A 19,455-nucleotide genomic window follows, 5' to 3' on the forward strand; every position below is an offset into this window, starting at 1 on the left:
GTTTTCTTGTGTTTAGAAATAATAACAGGTCTACTTACAAAGTAATTTTTATTTTTCTTGGTCCCTTTTCTCACTCTTATCAGATTACAGACATTTTCTGTATGCAACCTCCTTTTGTAATCTCTGATTTTCCTCCATTACTCCACTGAGTTAATTATTCCTCAGATAACTGGATTTATTCTAAATTTAAACTAGGGTGACAGAATGCTTAGTCAAATGCCTTTGTGAAATGGGCATGTGTTTATGCCTTAACCTCCACTAAGAAATGGGCTGTCTGCAGCTTAAAGATGTATCAGTCTCTTGGTTTTGTGCATTGATAGTGACTTATGTATAGACAGTTGTCTTTTTTTTTTTTTTAATTAAAACAGGAGTAAAACTTTATCTTTGCAGCACGACTGCTACTCCTGAGATGGATGCAGGAGGTTAATGTGAGGCCAGGAGTTCAGCACCAGAGAGCGTACGTAACCTAGTGAGAGACCAGTTTTCAAACAAAATTAGATTCAGCATCAAGTGTAATAGCACATGTGGAGACCATGGCTCTAGGGCATATCATGTTCATTTTCATGGTTTATACAACTATTGGACTTTATTTATCTTATTACTGCTTTGTTAAGATCTTAAAACGTTTGTGGATCCCAGCCAGAATTTTCTTTTCTTTTTCTTTTTCTTTTTTTTTTTTAAGTCAGAAACATCAATTCATGATTTTTAAATATTTAGAACCTAGAGCATTAGGGAAGAAAAATATGTATGTTGGACAAATGAAGTGGCTGACTTTCTCAGTTTTAAAATTCTTTGTAATAAGCACAAGGCAGCATCATCTGCTACAACATTTTGTAATATTCTTGACAGTCATAGAAAAGGAGATGGGCTGAATTCCTGGAAGAGATGGTTTTTTTTTTCATATCTTTTGTTTATTCTTTGATATAAAATACCATCTTCAATTCACTTTTCTGCTCTCTCAGGTAATCCCCAGCATCTTCTCCTCTCACCTTCATGTTTTGTCTTCTCTTTATCTTTTCTTTCTGTAATCCCGAGGACTCATTACTTCAGTCTGCTCTAATGCTGACTGACCAAGCTGGCTTGATCCTGTGCTGTGAGTGTTTGAATATGATGGGTGGCTGCCTCATATCTAGCAGACCACATTTCAGAACATCCTCTGGGTCTTACATGATTTTGCCCCTCTTCTGTGATGTCCTCTGAGTAGGGCTGCTGTTGTAGATATCCTGTTTAGGGCTGAACCCTGAACATTAACTTACTGTCAGCGCTTTGACTGCTTATGAGTCACTGCTTTAACTGCTACCCACTGCACACAGAGTCTCTGCTAAGACTGAGAGCAGAACTACCCTATGTGGGTAAGCATAAATGTTTACAGGGCAGTTTGACAATATGTCCATTTAGTAAAACAACACTAATATGATTGGGGTTTTGTTTTTTCTTTTTCTTTTTTTGGCCAAACTGCAAAAGTGTCTTTTGTGTTGGTGTTAGCTTTCTCTTTGATACTGGAAACTATGACTGTTCTTTTGTATGGGTTTCTCCTGTGTAGATTTGGTATGTACTCTATTCTGATATATATTCCCAGGCCATAAAACTACCTTTTGAAGACAGTTTAAAAGGCATTTGAGAACTTCAAGTCCGGAAACACTAACTTACATTAAAAAGCTATTCCTTATTTAATTTGTGCACTTTTCATGTTTCTACATATGCATTTTATCTTTAAAACTTATTGTAGAATATCTGTTTGTGCATGTGTATGTGTGCCACAGTGCATATATATGTGGGGAGGTTAGAGAACGACTAGGAGCAGAATCTCCCCTGTCCATAGGTTGCCACGTGTGTACAGAAGTTTGGCCTGTTGAGCCATGTGGTTGCCTTCCCTATCCTCTTTTTCAGTCTAGGACATGCAGGCCACAAACTGGATCCTTTTGTACCCAGCTCCAGAATGTTGGGATTCTGGCACAAACCAGCATGCCAAGCTTATATTATCTCCTTTCCCTTGGAAGCAGAAGCTATTTGATTTATACTTTCAAAATAAAGGCTTGACACATACCTAATTATTGTACAATCAGTCTGAAATGCCCAAAACAATCTTTCAAATGACAGTAGTTTTTATATCAAGTGTTTACTTTTTTATATATAAAACAAGATGTTAGAGTTCAGTACTTTCATCATCATCATCATCATCATCATCATCATCATTATTAATTTGTATTTTGAGTCAGGATTTGTTTGTGTAGCCCTTGCTGTCCTGGAACCTGACCAGGCTGGCCTCAAACTCAAGAGATCTACCTACCTCTGTTTCTTAAGTGCTAGAACTAAAATATATTTCATTATGTCCAGTAGTTTTGTATCTAAAATAATTTTTTTAGTGTGATAGCTTCATGTGTGTTGCACCACTGTTAACTCATCATAGGACATGCCTTACTCACATAACTCGAGTTTCCTGGTCTGTAAACATGCAGCATGTTTAGGTCAAGTATGAAAGCAGGAAACATAGTGTACAAACAGTACAGTAGGAAGAACAATGTGCCAAACACCCTGTGCTCAATGCCAGTGCAGGCATTGTCAACCCATAGCCTGTTGTAGGAATATGCTTTCTACTTTTTCTCCATTAAGAACCCTGAAGATGATCTTGAAGAAAATTTCAGGGACTTGATTTCATTTTGAAAATATTTTTAAAACGTTCCTTTTGCTAAAACAACTATATCATTATGCCAGTTAAAAATAGCAATTTATTAATATCATTATTCTACCACTGCTTAGAACTACCCAATTCCTTTTTCTCCTCTTGCTTTTTCCCTCCATATGTTGTTTAAAATCAGTTTGAGAAATTTCAACACATAATGTTTTTAATCTGTAGATTGCTTCCTGCCCTTATTTTACATCATTCTTTTTTTCCTCTTGAATTTCATTTGTTGAAGAAACTTTGTTTCCTTCTGGTTTTTGCCCTCTGGTGTTTCCTACCATATGAATTTTGCTTCATTCATTTCAATTGCATTTTTAACATTTTCACAGTTTTCTGCATTTTAAAAACAAGGTTCACATTTAATTTTATTTTTTCTAGTAGCACAATCTGTAGGTAGTGGTGTTTGTATAGATGGCATTATTCCATGAGGCACCTGTCTTTGTTACTTTTATGTTCAAGGATCAGCAGCTTGATTATGTAGATGTGTACTCCATTAAGAATTGCAGTACATCCATTATCATATGAAATATTTAACAACCTTAATTTTTGTCAACACTGATGACCTTGTATGTGTAATTCTCTCTACCTTTGAGAAGAATGACAGGATTGTTTGCCAATCTTTAGAAAAGATCACTGGGATTTAAAAGAAGTCAGTCCATAACAGTCATTGCTCTGTCTTTGCCATGTGGGTGCCTTTGGAATTCTTGTGTAACATGGCCACTTTCTGGTGCTTGATGTTGATGTTCATCCTAAGAACATCTGTACCTGACTGAGAGCAGTTATTCTTCCAGTTAGTCTTGATGCATCTTATTGCCAACATTGCTTTTTACAGAAAGGTAAAATACTTAAGGCTCTTTAAAGTGATAGTAGTATTTTGCCTGTTATTCTTAGGTTATTTTCCAGTGAAGAGCCACTGTCAGTTTGCCATGCTGTGAAAACACTGGAAGGAGATTGTCTATACGTAGTTATTCTCACTGAATGTAGTTTTCATAATCATGTAAAATATTTGTACTGTTCGAAGGTCTTATATAGAACAAAATATTATTAGAAATATATAGCTCTCACCCCGTCCCCTGTATCCCATTGCCTGACAAAACCTGTCTATCATTTTCTTTAAAAAGGGAGCATTATAATTTTCTCTGATAGCTGTGTACATTTTAACAATATACAATTTTATTTAGCAAAAATAATAGAATACATATGCTGATATAAAAAGTTTATTCAAAATAACTAGGATTGACATTTTTGGTGTAATGAATTCTATTAACTCATAATTAACTCACAGTGGAAATTTAAGTGTCTTAATCTTTGGTGTATCTAAATTTTTGCTTTCAATTAATTTTTTTTATTTCAGTTATTTTTTAAGAGAAATTTTGGATAAGATAAGCATCAATGTTATCGCTAAAAATTTTTAAATTGACCTTAATCTGGCAAAGGGAAATGCTTATAAATACCAACTTGCTTTCTAAATAGTGAAAATTCTGTCATATGATAACCATCCTCTTCCCATCCCTGAAATAGCATTCTTTAATAGCATGTACTAACTTAACATTTTTGGCATAATGGACAAGTGAAGGCATCATCATTTTGTATATGTGTGTGCATGTCTGTGTTTTGTTTTATTTTGTTTTCTGAGTGCTGAAAAGTTATTAAAAAAAAAAAAAACACATGGGGCTGGAGAGATGGCTCAGCAGTTTAGAGTACTGGCTGCTCTTCCAGAGGACCTGAGTTCAGTTCCCAACACCCACATGGCAGCTCACAGTAATTCCAATTTCAGGTCATCTGACACCCTCACACAGGCATACATGTAGTACACTAAGTAAAAATAAATTATTTTAAAAAAATCTAAGAATTACTTACTTTTATGTGTGTGGATGTTTGGCCTGTATATATGTCTGTAGCATTTTCATGCCTGATGTTTACAGAAGCCAGGAGGTGTCAGGATCCCTAAAATTAGAGTTATATATGGAATCAGACCAGCTTCTTTGGAAGAGCAGCCAGTACCTTTAACATCAGAGTCATATCTCCAGGCCTCAAGTTCATCAAAACAAAACAAAACAAAACAAAACAAAAAAAAAAAAAACAAAACAAAAAAACCAAACCAAAACAAAAAAACTTTGAGTACTAAAATTTTAAAAGCTTTTTATTGACAGGTATAATAGTTTCCAGTAGTGTCTGTTTTCTACCTCACTACCAAACCTCTTGTTGGAAATCTAGAAAATTGTAGTGAACCAGTCATACATTTTTTGACTTTGAGTATTTGTGGGAAGTCTGCTAGGATTGCTTACTTCTGTATATCCCATCAGCATTTTATATAGTCTTAATATTCTTTCTGCATCAGAAAAAGCATTCAGGAAATAATTACTTTTTTAATTTAAACACTAGATGTTTTTGGTTTCTAATTTGTCGATTTTATTGTTTGCATTATAGGAGCAAGAAGGAAGAATGCTGCTTAATCTAGTTTGTATTCTGAATAGTTCATATTATTATTTTTTGCCTGCTATTACTTTATACATTTTGTAGGTATTCCAGAATTAATAAACTCTAGCTTAAAAACATAGAATTTGAGCTTCCAAGATGGCTCTTTAGATAAAGGTACTTCTGTATAAACTTGAGTTTATCCCCAGAACTCATGCAAAGTGGAAGAAAAGTAAGTACCCCTTCCACAGAGCTGTCCTCTGACCCTGTGATGTGCATAGCAGGTATACACGCAATAGTAATAAGTACTCTTAAAACCCACTGAACTCATAGCAGCTTGTTTTCAAATATTTTCTTTATTATTAGATTCTTGTGGTCCTTTTAGCTTGAGAGAGAGAATATATTACTATTGCTTTAATTAAAATATTAAGGATTTGTTTGGAAGTCATCTACACATATGCAAGTAATTGTCTTAAAAAGTATAAAGGAGAAAGCTCTATTACCAAAGAACCAATATGTATGTATATAGTTTATTTATTGTGGTCACCTTCCAGTTGTGATAGGAAGGAGAAACTCTGAGGGTATTGTATTCCATTGTAATCATGTTCTCTTGCTGGCCAGTTAGCTAGCTTTGAGACCCAAGTTTCTGACTGAAATGTCTGTCCTCACAAGTCTTCTGTCCATGTCTACTTGGCAGCTGTATTGAAAACATACACCAAGTCACCATTTTTAGGCATCCTCCCAAAGGTACATTAGGTACCTTGAATTGGGTGAATGAAAGATTCTTCTGTTGCTGAATATGAAAAGTGAAGGTTGGGCCCTTAGCTTCACATTTAGACTTTTAGATGCTTGTGTGGCTGCTCCTGCAAATCATGGTGGTTAGATAGATTGTGCCAGAGTATGTGGAGTAAGCCAAGAGATTGCTACTATTTTTATGTGTTAATCCCCCGGGAGAAGGAGGATAGTGCCCTGAATTGGTTTTGTTTTGGAGAGGGGTGTTGGCATGGGTTGTACTTGCATGACCATGTGATGCTTGAAGCCATATGGTCAGCTGAAGAGGTGAATTTCCATTTAGCATTGCTTTTTGCATTCTTTCCCCTTATCCTGCTCTGTATCTCTCTCTTCTAGTCTATTTTTCTGTTTTTCCTTTTTAGCTACTAAATGGATTGATATTTAGTAAATTGACATGTATATACCAAACCTTGATTATGTTATAGTCTTAAATGAGGCTTAAGTCTCTTGTCAGAATAACATTCAATTGAAATTCCTAGAGAAACCCTAATGAAGGAGCTAGAGAAAGAATTGAAGGAGTTGAAGGGGTTTGCAACACCATAGGAAGAACAACAATATCAACCAACTAAAACCCCCCAGATTCCAGGGACTAAACCACCAACCAGTGAGTACACATGGAGAGACCCATGGCTCCAGCCACATATGTAATAGAGGATAACATTGTCTGGCATCACTAGGAGGAGAAGCCTTTGGTCCTGTGAAGGCTCATTTCCTCAGGGTTGGGGAATGCCAGGGGGAAGAAGTGGGAGTAGGTGGGTGGGAGTGGGAGGACCCTCATGGAAGCAAGGGGCGGGGGAGGGAGAATAGGAAAGGGGATAACATTTGAAATGAAAATACATAAAATATCCAATTAAAAAGATTCAAAAAATTCCTAGAGAATAGCTTTAGCTTAATATAGATAGAATCAGGTGGGAGGAAGACAGGCTAGACTTGTGATAATGCCACTTTTAGGGCTGTTTTAGTTGTTGAACTATATATAATTTCTTAGGTTGGCACTAAATTTGTACAAACTTTGATTCTTGATCCTATTTGTTTGGTTACCCTCTGAATATAATGTATCAAAAATATACTTGGGGATTGGCAAGATGATTCAGAGGTAAAGGGCACTATCTGCTCTTGCAGAGGATCTGGGTTTGATTTGTAGCAACCACATGGCAGCTCATAACTGTAACTCTAGTTTTAGGGAATCTGACACCCTCATCCTATCTCTGTGAACACCAGGTACACACACTCTCAGGAGACATCCATATCTGACTCCTGTCAGCAAACACTTCTTGGCATCAGCAATAGTGACTGGGTTTGGTGGCTGCATATGGGGTGAATCCCCAGGTGAGGCAGTCAATGGATGACCTTTTCTTCAGTATCTGATTCACTCTTTGTCCTTGTATTTCTTACTGTGAGTATTTTGTTCTTTCTTCTAAGGACTGGAGCATCCACATTTTGGTCTTCCTTCTTTTTGAGCTTCTTATTGTCTATGAATTGTCTTTTGGATGGTCCGAGCTTTTGGGCTAGTATCCACTTATCAGTAATTGCATACCATGTGTGTTCTTTTGTGATTGGGTTACTTTACTCAGGATGATATTTTCTAGTTCCATCTATTTGCCTAAGAATTTTGTATAGTCATTGTTTTTAATAGCTGAGTAGTACTTCATTGTGTAAATGTACCATATTTTTTGTATCCATTCCTCTCTTGAAGGACACTGGCTTCTTTCCAGCCTCTGGCTATTGCAAACAAGGCTGCTATGAACATAGTAGAGCATGTTTCCTTGTTATATGTTGAGCACCTTTTGGGTATATGCCCAGGAGTGGTATAGCTGGGCCCTCACTTACGTGTACGAGGTATCACTAATTTACTCTTAGACTTGGAAGAATCTAAAAATTTGATAGTATAGTGATGCACACTTATTAGGAGTCTAAACGGGAAATGCTTAGTGTTTGAACTGGTCTAGACGGTACACATTTTAGGCCAGTCTTGGTATAGTCTGTTTGAGTATTCTCCTTCCCTACCCTCATTAAAGAAAACTCGAGATTTAAGACAAATTTTGTGACTTTCTTGGTAACTAATTGTTGTGTTAAATAGTCTTACTTATTAATACGAATTAATTGCGCTTACTTTGAAATTTTGTTCATTAAATCAAATATTACATATTTATGCCTGCATTTATTCCTTATTTTGTGTGTGTACACGTCTCACTGTGTGCATGTAAAGAGGACAACTTGCCCGAGTTGGTTTTTTTCTTCTGTGGATCCCAGATAGGAACTCAGGTTTGTAGGCTTGGTAGCAGGAACATTTATCACTGAGCCATCTTGCCAGCCCCTTGAAAAATCTGTTTAATTGAGAAAGCTATAATTCAAACATAATACTAAATAGAAGCTTTGTCCAATTAGAACTAAATAGCCTGGTCAATAAGTATTTGAGAAGGCTCTCTCATTCTCTAAGATGAGCAAGCTCTTCATGTATTATGAATTAATCAACAAGTTATTTAGTTAACAAACATCAATCTGTATAGATAAGGAATATTAATGTTAATATTAAGTCAGATTGCACTAGAGAAAGTGGGCTGAATAATACCTGGACCATCTAATTTCACCTTTTTGGGGAGTTCACAGAGCTGGTGGAGGAAGTTAATAAACAAGTATGGTTGGACCTGGGGAGACAGAATATTTCTTGTTGTTGGGCATCTGGAAATACTGTGGTGAGATGTAGATGCTGTATGTTGAGTTCAGTGATGATCAGAGGGACAAGGGTGTCTTTTGCTTTACTTCCAGTCGCTGTCCTACTTTAATGTATGACAATTCTGGCTGCGGCTAAAGAATGTCAGTGGCCAGAATGACACCCCAGAAACAACTCACAGACTGTGTAAAGCTCAACAACAACAACAACAACAAAAGAATATATTTTAATTAAAATAGAACTGTATCACATCCCTTTTTCCTCCCTACAGCCCCTCCTAGTCTCTCTCCTATCCCCTCAAATTAATATCCTCTTTTCCTATATTATTGTTAAATATATATGTGTGTGTGTGTGTGTGTGTGTGTGTATGTATATGTACCCACAAATACTTAATTACAACCTTAAAAAAAGTATCCTAAATAAATAAAAATAAATAAAAAATAAAAATGAACAATAGTTGTGCTATTCTCAAAGCAGGGAGGTGGTAGTGATAAAGACTAATGAAGAACATAGAAGAGAACATGAATAAATAGAATTTCATTGTGGAGGAGCTTCCTGTTTCTGTGTTCTCTAATCGCTCTTAGCTGGGTGTTTTCTCTGGAGGAGCTGTCCTATCTGATGAACTGTTTTTACTAGTTTGTGTTTAAGCTCTCCAGAATGTAAACACGTGGAGCCATATACACATGTATACCTGTGCTTCTTTGACACAGTTTTGTGCTTGGCTACATAAGACTGTGCTTGTACACCTTGGACTGTGCTTAACTGCACAGGAAGGAGTCAGGGACTGGTGAATGTCTACATAAAACCCCTTCATTCATAATAGACATGTATTGTCTGTGCTGTAGTTTTTTGGGTTTTTTTGGTGTTAATTTTGCATAGTGTAGCAGCTTGTAACTTTCTTTCTCTCTCTCTCTCTCTCTCTCTCTCTCTCTCTCTCTCTCTCTCTCTCTCTCTTTCTTTCGGCTCAGTGTCTCATTGTTTTGTCTTATAAGACAGTCTCCTCTGTTGGTAACAGGAGTGAGACAAATACCATCTTTGTATACATCACAGTGCATAGCAAATTTATGGAGAAACTATTTGAATTGAATATATTTATTCATTAAGACTTAAATTGCTGAATTCCAGTTTGCCTTTAACAAAGGAATACTTTTACTGTATAAAACAGTGTGTTTCTCTATAACTAGTTTTTTTTTTTCTTTAAAAGATGATTTTGCACACAGTTAAACATGTGGCTAGCTTTGATGATGGAAATTGGGATTTTTCTCAAGTAAATTTTTTTGAGTTTCTGTGTAGTAGCTGGATACAATAAAATATAATTTTCAGTAAGATAATATGCATTGAAATTTTAATTAAATATGTTTATGTTATAGTTCTTGAGATTTAATTTTAAAGTTTTGTAAATAATAACTTTGTAGTCAGTTATCTTAATACTTTTCTTTATGCTTTTACAAATATAAGTATTCAATTATCTTATAAATACTTTATTTTTTATTCAGGTTTTCATTCAGTATTTTGTATAGCTATCTCTTATTGCAACTTTGTATTACCACTTTTTCTCTCTCAGTATTCATTAATGATCTCTCTAAATTTCTTGTGTATTGTTTCTTAAAAATAAATGTTCAAGGATATATTGCATTTACAAAAGTAAATAATGCTTACTAAAATATACCATAAATATGTAAAATGATAAATTTTAAATCATTGGTGTTTAAAAGGAGAAATGAAAAACTACTGAAAATTTTTTTTTTCTAATTTATATGAAGAATGCTTTCCTTTGTTTTTATTTACATTCCCCCCTTTGTTCCTTTGCTTTATTTCAGGCCAGTCTATCCATATGGGGATGGGGAAGCCTTGGCATTGTCCTTTTTCTAATAACCTTTGGACCCTTTGTAATATTTTATTTGGCATTTTATATCCTCTGCTTTGTGGGAGGGTAAGTATGTGCAGTGAATATTCTATCATTTTAAGTGTGAAATTTTGTTAAATAGAAATAAATTGACTATGAGAACTAGGAGTATGATTTATTTGTGAATGCTATTTTTCAAATTTTGTTTACCAAAGTTTAAGAAATTTCAAGTAAAATTAAGATACTCTTTTGTATGTGGTGATTATCTCTAAAAATGAAATTTTAACTATAAACATGAGAATATCTTTTAAAATATAAAAATTAATATTCTTGGTTTAAAGTTAGAATTTTATTATCTATTGGGAAACTATGAACAGATGAGATAACACATCTAGTTTTTTGTTAAAGGAGATACAATTTCATTGATGAGATGTCAAATAATCATTCTGCCTTCAGATGAATGTTATTACTTTGGTCCAGACAATTCAGATAAATACTTGCTTTTCTAAGTTTTTTTCTTATGGTTACTTGATTTATAATATAATTTCCCTTAAATTATAAACATTTACAAAGAAGATTCCATCCAAAGTATATTCTTGCTCTGTACACATAACTGTTGGTATTAGACATAGAATTATAAGGAAAGTTTAGGTGGTAGAATGCCTGTGAAACACCATCCAGTGTAGCTCAGCTAGAGTACTTTGTTGTTGACTTATGTCTGTGTTTATAAAGCCCATTTTATGTAATACAGTATACACTTCCTCATACTTTGGAAGCCTTTGATTGGACACATTTTTGAACATCCAGTTTCAGGTGGCTTTAGCTGTTTGAATAAGCACGTAAACTAGGACACAGAGTCTGTGGGACATGGAAGGGATAGGTTCTGAAGGTGTCTACTACCTATCCTCTCTCCTTGAGGCAGACTTGCAATATGTATATAAGTATATATTGAAAGTCGTGTGTGGCCATTTTCTAGGAAACACACCATTGGTTATTTAGCAGTTCTGCCACAAAACTATATTTTTGTTAGGCTTAGCATTTTCTTAGTAATTGCCTAGATGCAGTATCTTAAACTGAAGTATTTAAATCTATTTCAGCCACAGGAATCAGATGACACAGAGTTGAGAATATCTTTAATGAAAACATTGATACAGGGTATCTGAATCCCAATGTGCCAGTCCAGTGCCAGAAGAGGTCTCTAACAACATTGGGTTGCACTTTACACCACAGGGTCAAGGCTGCTTTTACTGACTGGAAAGATTATTTTCCATAAAGAGATGCTTAAAGGTAGAGATTACACTAAATTCATAATTAAAATAATTCCCTTTTTAAGATTGAAGGAAAAGTATTTAAAAATATTTCTCACTATTTGGAAAAGAGGAAATTATGGCCTTAGAGACAAAGGTGAGAGTTCTAAGACAATAAGCAGGATCTCTCTTTGTCTTTGTCTCTGTTTCTGTTCCCTGAACCCCATCCCCACCCTTTCCCCTCCCCTCCCCTCCCTCCTCTCCCCTCCCCTCTCCTCTCCTCTCTTTCGGAGACAGGATTTCTCTGTAGCCCTGCTTGTCCTGGAATTGGAGCAGGCTGGCTTTGAACTCAGAGCTCTGCCCATCTCTGCATCTAGAATGCTGTAATTAAATGTGTGTCACCACTGTCCACTTGAGAAGGACTTAACAATAAATTACAAACAGAATTTGATAAATGGAAGGGTGATCATCTACTTACTACAGAGTGACTAGAAATTTTATTGATCTTTTCCTGGTTTTGTTAATTTATCAAGGAATAATTTCCAGAAATGGTTTGGATACCTAGAATTCTATAAAGGTTTTAGATAAAGTTAGATTTTTGGGAGGTGTGGTGAAGTTAGTAAAACCTCTTTAAATAGTGTTTATAGTCATAGGATGGAGTGTGAGATTCCAAACTAATGCTGTACTGTAAATTAGTGTGATGCTGTACTAGCCCACTGGTCCTATTGGGCTCTGTGACATAATAAGGGTCTTTTATTTCCCTGTAATCCAGTTGAAGAGAATTAGCTAATCAGACATTCTCAGAATGCTTAGTTGTGGCCAATAAGGTCATAATTTTCTGAATTGTATCTTCTTTTTTTGTGACCTTGATTATGTGGACTGACTGTCCCTTCAGTGAAACTTTGTGTCATTGAGTGTATTGTAAATTTAAGCAACAAAATAGATTTTTTAGAGTCATGTTATGACATTTTATAAATTGAAAGTCATTTGCTAGTTTAGCTTTGGATTTCTTAAGTTTTTAAAGGCGTGATGCTATTTACTTAAAGTGCACATTTGAAAGGAATATATTTTCCTGTGAACAACCCATCTGGCTCTTTGATAAAAGAACTTATCAAGTTTTAAAGTGTTCTGTAGTTTATTCATCTAAAATGATGATGATATAGACTTTTCTTTTTCTTATAGTTAAAGCTAATCACTTATTTGCATATTAAGAAACACTTTGGACAGGGGGAAGCACGAGGGTGGTGGTGGTTGTTAAATCACGTGATAATCAGCATTACAGTATTTCAGGATATTTTGTTGTATTTATTGTGTGGATTATTTTTTTATTCATTTACTTTTTTTTTTTTTTCAAGACAGGGTTTCTCTGTGTAGCTGTAGGTATCCTGGAAATCGCTTGTAGATCAGGATGGCCTTGAATCTGCCTCCCGAGTGCTTGAGATTAAAGCCATGTACCACCATGCCCAGCTAGATGGATTATTAATAATTTGTAGCCCTAGATTTGATTGAGTCAAACCCTTAGTGCTGCAGCCATCCTCTAGCCAATTTTAGCCTCAAGTTGTTCTTTAGCATCAGCTAAAGAATGAACTAGTTGTTTATTAACTAGTGTTCTTTGACTTAGTGTTTATCAGTCATGATCTTAAGAGTACAGTTTAAATAATTACTTTATTGTATTTATAAGTGCTCCTAATAATCAAATTAAACTGAAACACAGGACCAAAACATAAGGGCATATCATCTACAGGTGGTATGTGTCACAAATTCTGAACACACACATACACACACACACACACACACATACACACACACACACACACACACACACACAGATGTCATATGTATATTAGGTAAATACATAACAATATGATTTCTTAAGACCTTCTTAAATATCATTAGTGTTATTTTAACTTTTTCTCCCTCCTTTTGTGTTGACTTTCCTCCCCTTTCCCCCTTGTTTTGGTTTGGTTTTGGTCTTTGACACAGGGTCTTTCTACATTTCCCTGGATGGTCTCAAATGCATTGAGAACTGCTTGCCCTTCTCTTTTTTGAGTGCTAGAATTAAAGGATACTCTGTTATTCTTAGGACTCAAGGTTTTAAAAATAAAAGTTATTTGAGTTAAACTTTGAAAAACACTTTGTAATTCACTGAATACTTATAGATGTTCTAAGTTTCAGAGCCTAACAAAAAATCTATTAATCTTGATTTTTGAAATTTCAAGACTTTAATTTTAAGAAATGCTAAGCCATGAGGTCTAAGAAGTATATTTAGTAATAAATATAATAAAGTATAGAAATACTTTGTTTTTAAATCTTTAATTGCTTTTTCCCCCATAGGGGTTTAGTGGTTACTCTTCTGTATGGGAAAACTAACTCAGAAAAGTACCTAGAGCAGTGTGAACACTCATTTCTTCCTCCAGCATCATCTGGGGTCCCTAAGGTAGGTCTGTAAAGGAATGTGAAGCCTCATAGTACACTTCTTTTCAGCGGTCAGTATTAAAGTATCAATTTTTATAAATGAAGTAGATATTTATACTGTGGGTACATAGATTTCATAGTTGCTATATTTTCAAGTTTTGTGTGATGTGGGTCTCATTTTATGTGGATGGAGAGGCAAATTATTTGAAATTAATGCCAATAATTTAACCTTAAAGTCACATTAATACTAAAATGTAGATGAATAAATAATGTACAATATTAGATTATAGTATAGAAATGGAAGAATCCCACACCATTGTTTTATGTTCATCAGCTGATGTTCCATTTACACATTTTACAACTGTTTTCTTTATACTGTTTATTGTAATTATTAGTCCATATTAACTACACACATTAGTGGATTCAGTATAAAATTTCTATATAAACATGCTTTGATCACATTCACTCTTTGACCTATTTTCTTCATCTTTCCATTCTCCCCAGTTCCGTACTTATTCTCACAGTCCCTTTACACTCCAGGTTGTCTTGTTGCTTTCTGGGTGTGAGAGAAACCATGAACCTTATCACCCATTGTTTGGCTTATCTTGCTTAATACATTGTCTTCAAGATATGCCCATTTTTCTGCCTGGGACCTGTTTTTTTCTTTTTTATGGCGCAGTAGTGCTTCCTTGCATGCCTATACTGATTACTCATCTCTGGGGTAACTGTCTTGGATCCTGTGAGTAGTGCATAGTAAACACGGCTGTGCACCTCTCTCTGCATTCTGACTTAACTTTACAAAGATGAATACCTTGGAGTGGTACAGCTATATGTAATATGCCTAACTTTCTTAATTATCTGAACTTCTGCTTTTCTGTTCCTTTAGAAGTGTTATCACTACATATCATTTGATTTTGTTTACAAAACTCTAAGGAATTAGGCCTTGTCTTTCCTAGCTGTCTATAGCTTTCATTTGTTTGGAAGATGCATAACAAAGAATAGGAAACATAAGAATTAAGATTTTACATGGCAATAAAGTCAAGATAGTTATGTTTCCATAATCAATTTTATAAATTTTGACTTGTTACTTAAATGTGTGATTTGCAAATATAGTCTATGAAAAATCCTTATTGGTTCATATTATACTTAAAAATGTGTTTTAAATATAGTTGTGCAGTCTTTAGCGATAAGTTTGCATTCTAAGCAGTTCATTAAGGGATTTTTTTTAGTATCAGTATCATAGAATGTATAGAAACAAATCTAAATGGTATAGCCTGTTGCCTCCGTAGGGTTGTGAGTTTGCTCTAGATGGCACACTTAGTATGTTTCTGTACTAAATAATTTGACCACCCTAGTGCAGTGGTAAGTATTGGCATTATCTAAACTGAAAAGAAGCAAAAAAAAAATGTAGTCTAACATTTTTGTGGTGGGACACTCTGTTTATTGCCTTTAATCTCAGGATTTGGGAAGCAGAAGAAGATAGATCTTTGTGTTTGAGAACAATTTTGTCTACATGGTGAATTCTAGGCTAGACAAGATTATATAGCAAGATCCTATCTCAAACAAAACAAAGTAAGAAAAAAAGTGTTCTAATAAAAACTATTATTACATTTTTTCCTTTCAAGGATTTTAAGGGTGCTTGTAGAAATGTATAAAAACTTCTGATAAACCTTAGGCAGTAAATTATCTCGTGTGTGTGTGTGTGTGTGTGTGTGTGTGTGTGTGTGTGTGTGTTTGACTATCATATCATCTGTAGTTTCCTTTTCTTTTGCTTTCATGCTGGTGATAGGAATTTCTCAGCTGCTTGGCCCATGGTTACTGAAGGGTTATTTGTTGTATGACTATATATTGGTCCTTAGATTTATTTAAGGGACTCCTAGTTCATTTTTCTCGATTCCCAGCATCAAGATTGATCTGATGACTACTAAAAAGTAGAACTATGTTTTCTTTGTTGTTTAAAATTGTCTCTAATTAAAATCAACTTTAAAATAAGTTTGTTTGATTGTATGCTCTTGGTAGCTAAAAAAGTAAGAAAAACTTAGAGTATCAGTAAAGACAGTAAATTGGCAGATCATAAATATTAATTGCATAGTTTGAAGGCTTAGTTGAACAATGACAGTTACCATTCTTTTCTATTTCTACACATTTTTGTTTAAATCACCTTTGCTAATGTAACATAAAAAATTAATAGCATTTTCTCACCTGGGTATCTAATTTTATTACCCCAAGAAATCAAATTTGGCTCATACTTATTTTACTAAATTATTTAATGGTTGAAAAATACAGAAAAGTATTAATAACACATCAATTTGAAGCTAATTGGAGAAATCTGAAATCAAGGAGATATTCAGTAATGGATGACGGTTTCCCTTAAGTGCTTAGAAGAAATGAAACGAGAAGCCAGGACTATTAAGATTGACAGAAGATTGACGGGTGCCAATATAATTGATGAGCCTCTCCAGCAAGTGAGTTTCAGTATGTGGGACTTCAATTCCATCTATTGTATTTGATGTATGTTTCTTTTGCAAATGCTAAAGTACACCTCTTATGTATTTAAAAAATGTCCTGAAATTACACAATAATGTTATTTTTGAATTTTGTACTTACTAGGTACCTATAATGAGGTGGTTTATTTAATGTGATAGCTATTATGGGTTAGCTCTAGATTAGAAAGAGTTTTGTTGCCATCTAATATTCTAGTAATTTTATAAATTTCCCATTGGTTAGGTAAATTAGACTTTTGAGCTATTTTTATTCCTTAAAATTACACATTTCTTATTTGGTTAAAAATTTTAATTAGAATTAGATAAAGATATCCCCTCATATATTTGTGATGATGTTTTGACTATGTAGTCATTTAAAATCTATACTTTAAACTTTTAATATTTCTTATACGAACCCATCTTTAACTTACATGTAGAAATCATCTTGATGTTATGGACTAATTGCACTGGCTGCACTAAAGGTATTAGTGGAATTAAGTTAGTTTTTATAATTAGATTACAACAGATCTGATGAGGGTATCTTCAAAGTATTTGTTTTCATTAATGCCTGTTAGCATTATTTATGTCCTGTTAAACTGGGTTGCACTCTTTAGCATATTACAGGGCTGAGAATGTATTCCAAAATCCAAAATCTTTTCACACTCTTTGTCTGAGTCTAGGTAGTCTTAGATGTTTTAGTTTGCTTAAAAATTAGAAGTGAATGAGTTGGGGTTTCAAAATATTTTTTATGATGTCTTTTAACCTGACGTTTTTATATTAAAGATAGGAATTTATTATCACCATTTAAAATGTATAGAAGAAGAATAAGTTTTTGTTATGTTAGTTTTTAAATCCTAAAACCTTGTTTTTCCTTAATGTTTTGCTGCAGGTTATCCAGTTTTCCCTGAGGGATTATGTCCAGTACTGGTATTACACATTAAGTGATGATGAGTCATTTCTTCTTGAAATTAGGCAAACTCTTCAAAATGCACTCATTCAGTTTGCTACTAGGTAAGCTGCTGTTTATGATTATATAGAGAAAATTCATATATGTCATATTACAACAGGAAAACAACTTCCACATGAAAGAGAGTTTTTAACTGAAAGATAAGTAGAAAAGTAGATTTATGGAATATAATGTTCACATTTTATAATGTTCACATATTTACATGAATATTTTCATTTATCTTAGGCATATATCTAAAGTCTATTTAATACCTCAGTTATATACAATATCTCTTTGTTGACAGTTGTACGTATGCCTGTCATTTCTGATTATAGCTACCTAGTAGGAGTGAGATAGCATTACATTTGGTTTGCCTTGCATTTCTCTGAAAGCTAACATTGAGCATCCTCCCGTATGCTTACTAGCCATTATATATCAACACTAAGGAGATGGTAGGCATACCTTTTCTCTGTTTTAAAATAAGGTTACTTGTACTTTATTATTTTCCATACTTACCCATGGGACATGGTAGTGTACCTCTATAATCCAGTACAGCAGAAGAGCCAGGTAGGCCTAGAGAGCCTGTCTCCATTTGGGTAGTTAACACTCATTTGTTTGTCCTTCTCTTGGTCTTTGTAGTCTTCTGGTGAAATTGCCTGAGTGTGACAAAGGTCAGGGGCATTCATTGAAATACTTTTTTATATTTCTCATTAGAAAAGGAAGTTTACTTATCTAGGAATAGACACCTTTGTCATCATTTAATTTTTTTTAATTATTGTTTTATATTTGTGGGTATTTTGCCTGCATTTCTTGATGTGTACTATGTTTTTGGTGCCCAGAGAGACTAAAAGAGAGTGTCAAGTCCACTTAAAATGGAGATTACAGACCACTCGGAGCTGCTGTGTAGGTGCTAGGAACTCCGGTCCTCTAGAAGAGCAGTCAGTGCTCTGACTTGCTGAGCTCTCTCTCCATCTCTGCCATTAAGTCTTTTAAAAAGATTGAGTATATGTGAAATGTATCAAAGTAGTATATGCTGTATCCTTTAACCTACTTTTATAAGTATCTGACAGTGACGTTATAAGCATAACACCTACTAGCAGTGACTTTCGGATTTTTAATTTATGGCTGACTATAGTAGTTAATTCCAGAAATTTAAAGAAAAAAATTGCATTTTATAAATTGTGTATTTTGCTTTATAGCCATAGATAGGCAATAAAACGTATAATAATCAGTAATAAAGGTAGCCAAGATGACTTTTTAGGTTCTATTATCCTCTTGTAAAATTAAATTTGTGGCTGTCTTGGTGTTGGCAGGTCTTGTGTGTGCAGCTCCTGTGGCTCTGGGTCTATGTGTACTGCTGTTTTGTCATACCTGGCAAACACTGTTGCTGCAGACCTTCCCTTCTCTAGCTTACTATTCTTCTGCTCCGTCTTGGTGATTCCCCAATCTTTGGAGCAAAAGGTCTCATTAGGGTGCATTTTATTTAATGTATAAGGTGTGTGTGTGTGTGTGTGTGTGAGAGAGAGAGAGAGAGAGAGAGAGAGAGAGAGGAGAGAATGTGTGTGTGTGTGTGTGTGTGTGAGAGAGAGAGAGAGAGAGAGAGAGAGAAAGAGAGAGAGAGAGAGAAAGAGGAGAGAGAGAGAATGTGTGTGTGTGTGTGTGTGATAGAGAGAGAGAATGTGTGTGTGTGTGTGTGTGTGATAGAGAGAGAGAGAGAATGTGTGTGTGTGTGTGAGAGAGAGAGAGAGAGAGAGAGAGAGAGAGAGAGAGAGAGAAAGAGGAGAGAGAGAGAATGTGTGTGTGTGTGTGTGTGTGATAGAGAGAGAGAATGTGCGTGTGTGTGTGTGTGTGTGTGTGTGTGAGAGAGAGAGAGAGAGAGAGAGAGAGAGAGAGAGAGAGAGAGAGAGAGAGAGAGAATGTGTGTGTGTGAGAGAGATAGAGATAGATGGGG

At 34.8% G+C, this 19,455-nt stretch overlaps 1 protein-coding gene across 2 annotated transcripts in view; it reads left to right on the forward strand.

Annotated features, from left to right (window-relative positions):
* The window catches only part of SNX13 (sorting nexin 13), a 101,583-nt gene that overhangs the window by 22,167 nt on the left and 59,961 nt on the right, over positions 1–19,455 (forward strand). For both annotated transcript variants that reach the window (XM_080934600.1, XM_080934601.1), the window contains exons 2-5: positions 10,388–10,500; positions 13,995–14,097; positions 16,451–16,540; positions 17,448–17,569. In XM_080934600.1, the coding sequence (XP_080790726.1) occupies positions 10,388–10,500; positions 13,995–14,097; positions 16,451–16,540; positions 17,448–17,569 (428 nt within the window). The remainder of the gene's footprint in view (positions 1–10,387; positions 10,501–13,994; positions 14,098–16,450; positions 16,541–17,447; positions 17,570–19,455) is intronic.

This window comes from Micromys minutus (assembly GCF_963924665.1).
Source record: "Micromys minutus genome assembly, chromosome: 1".
Lineage (NCBI taxonomy): Eukaryota > Metazoa > Chordata > Mammalia > Rodentia > Muridae > Micromys > Micromys minutus.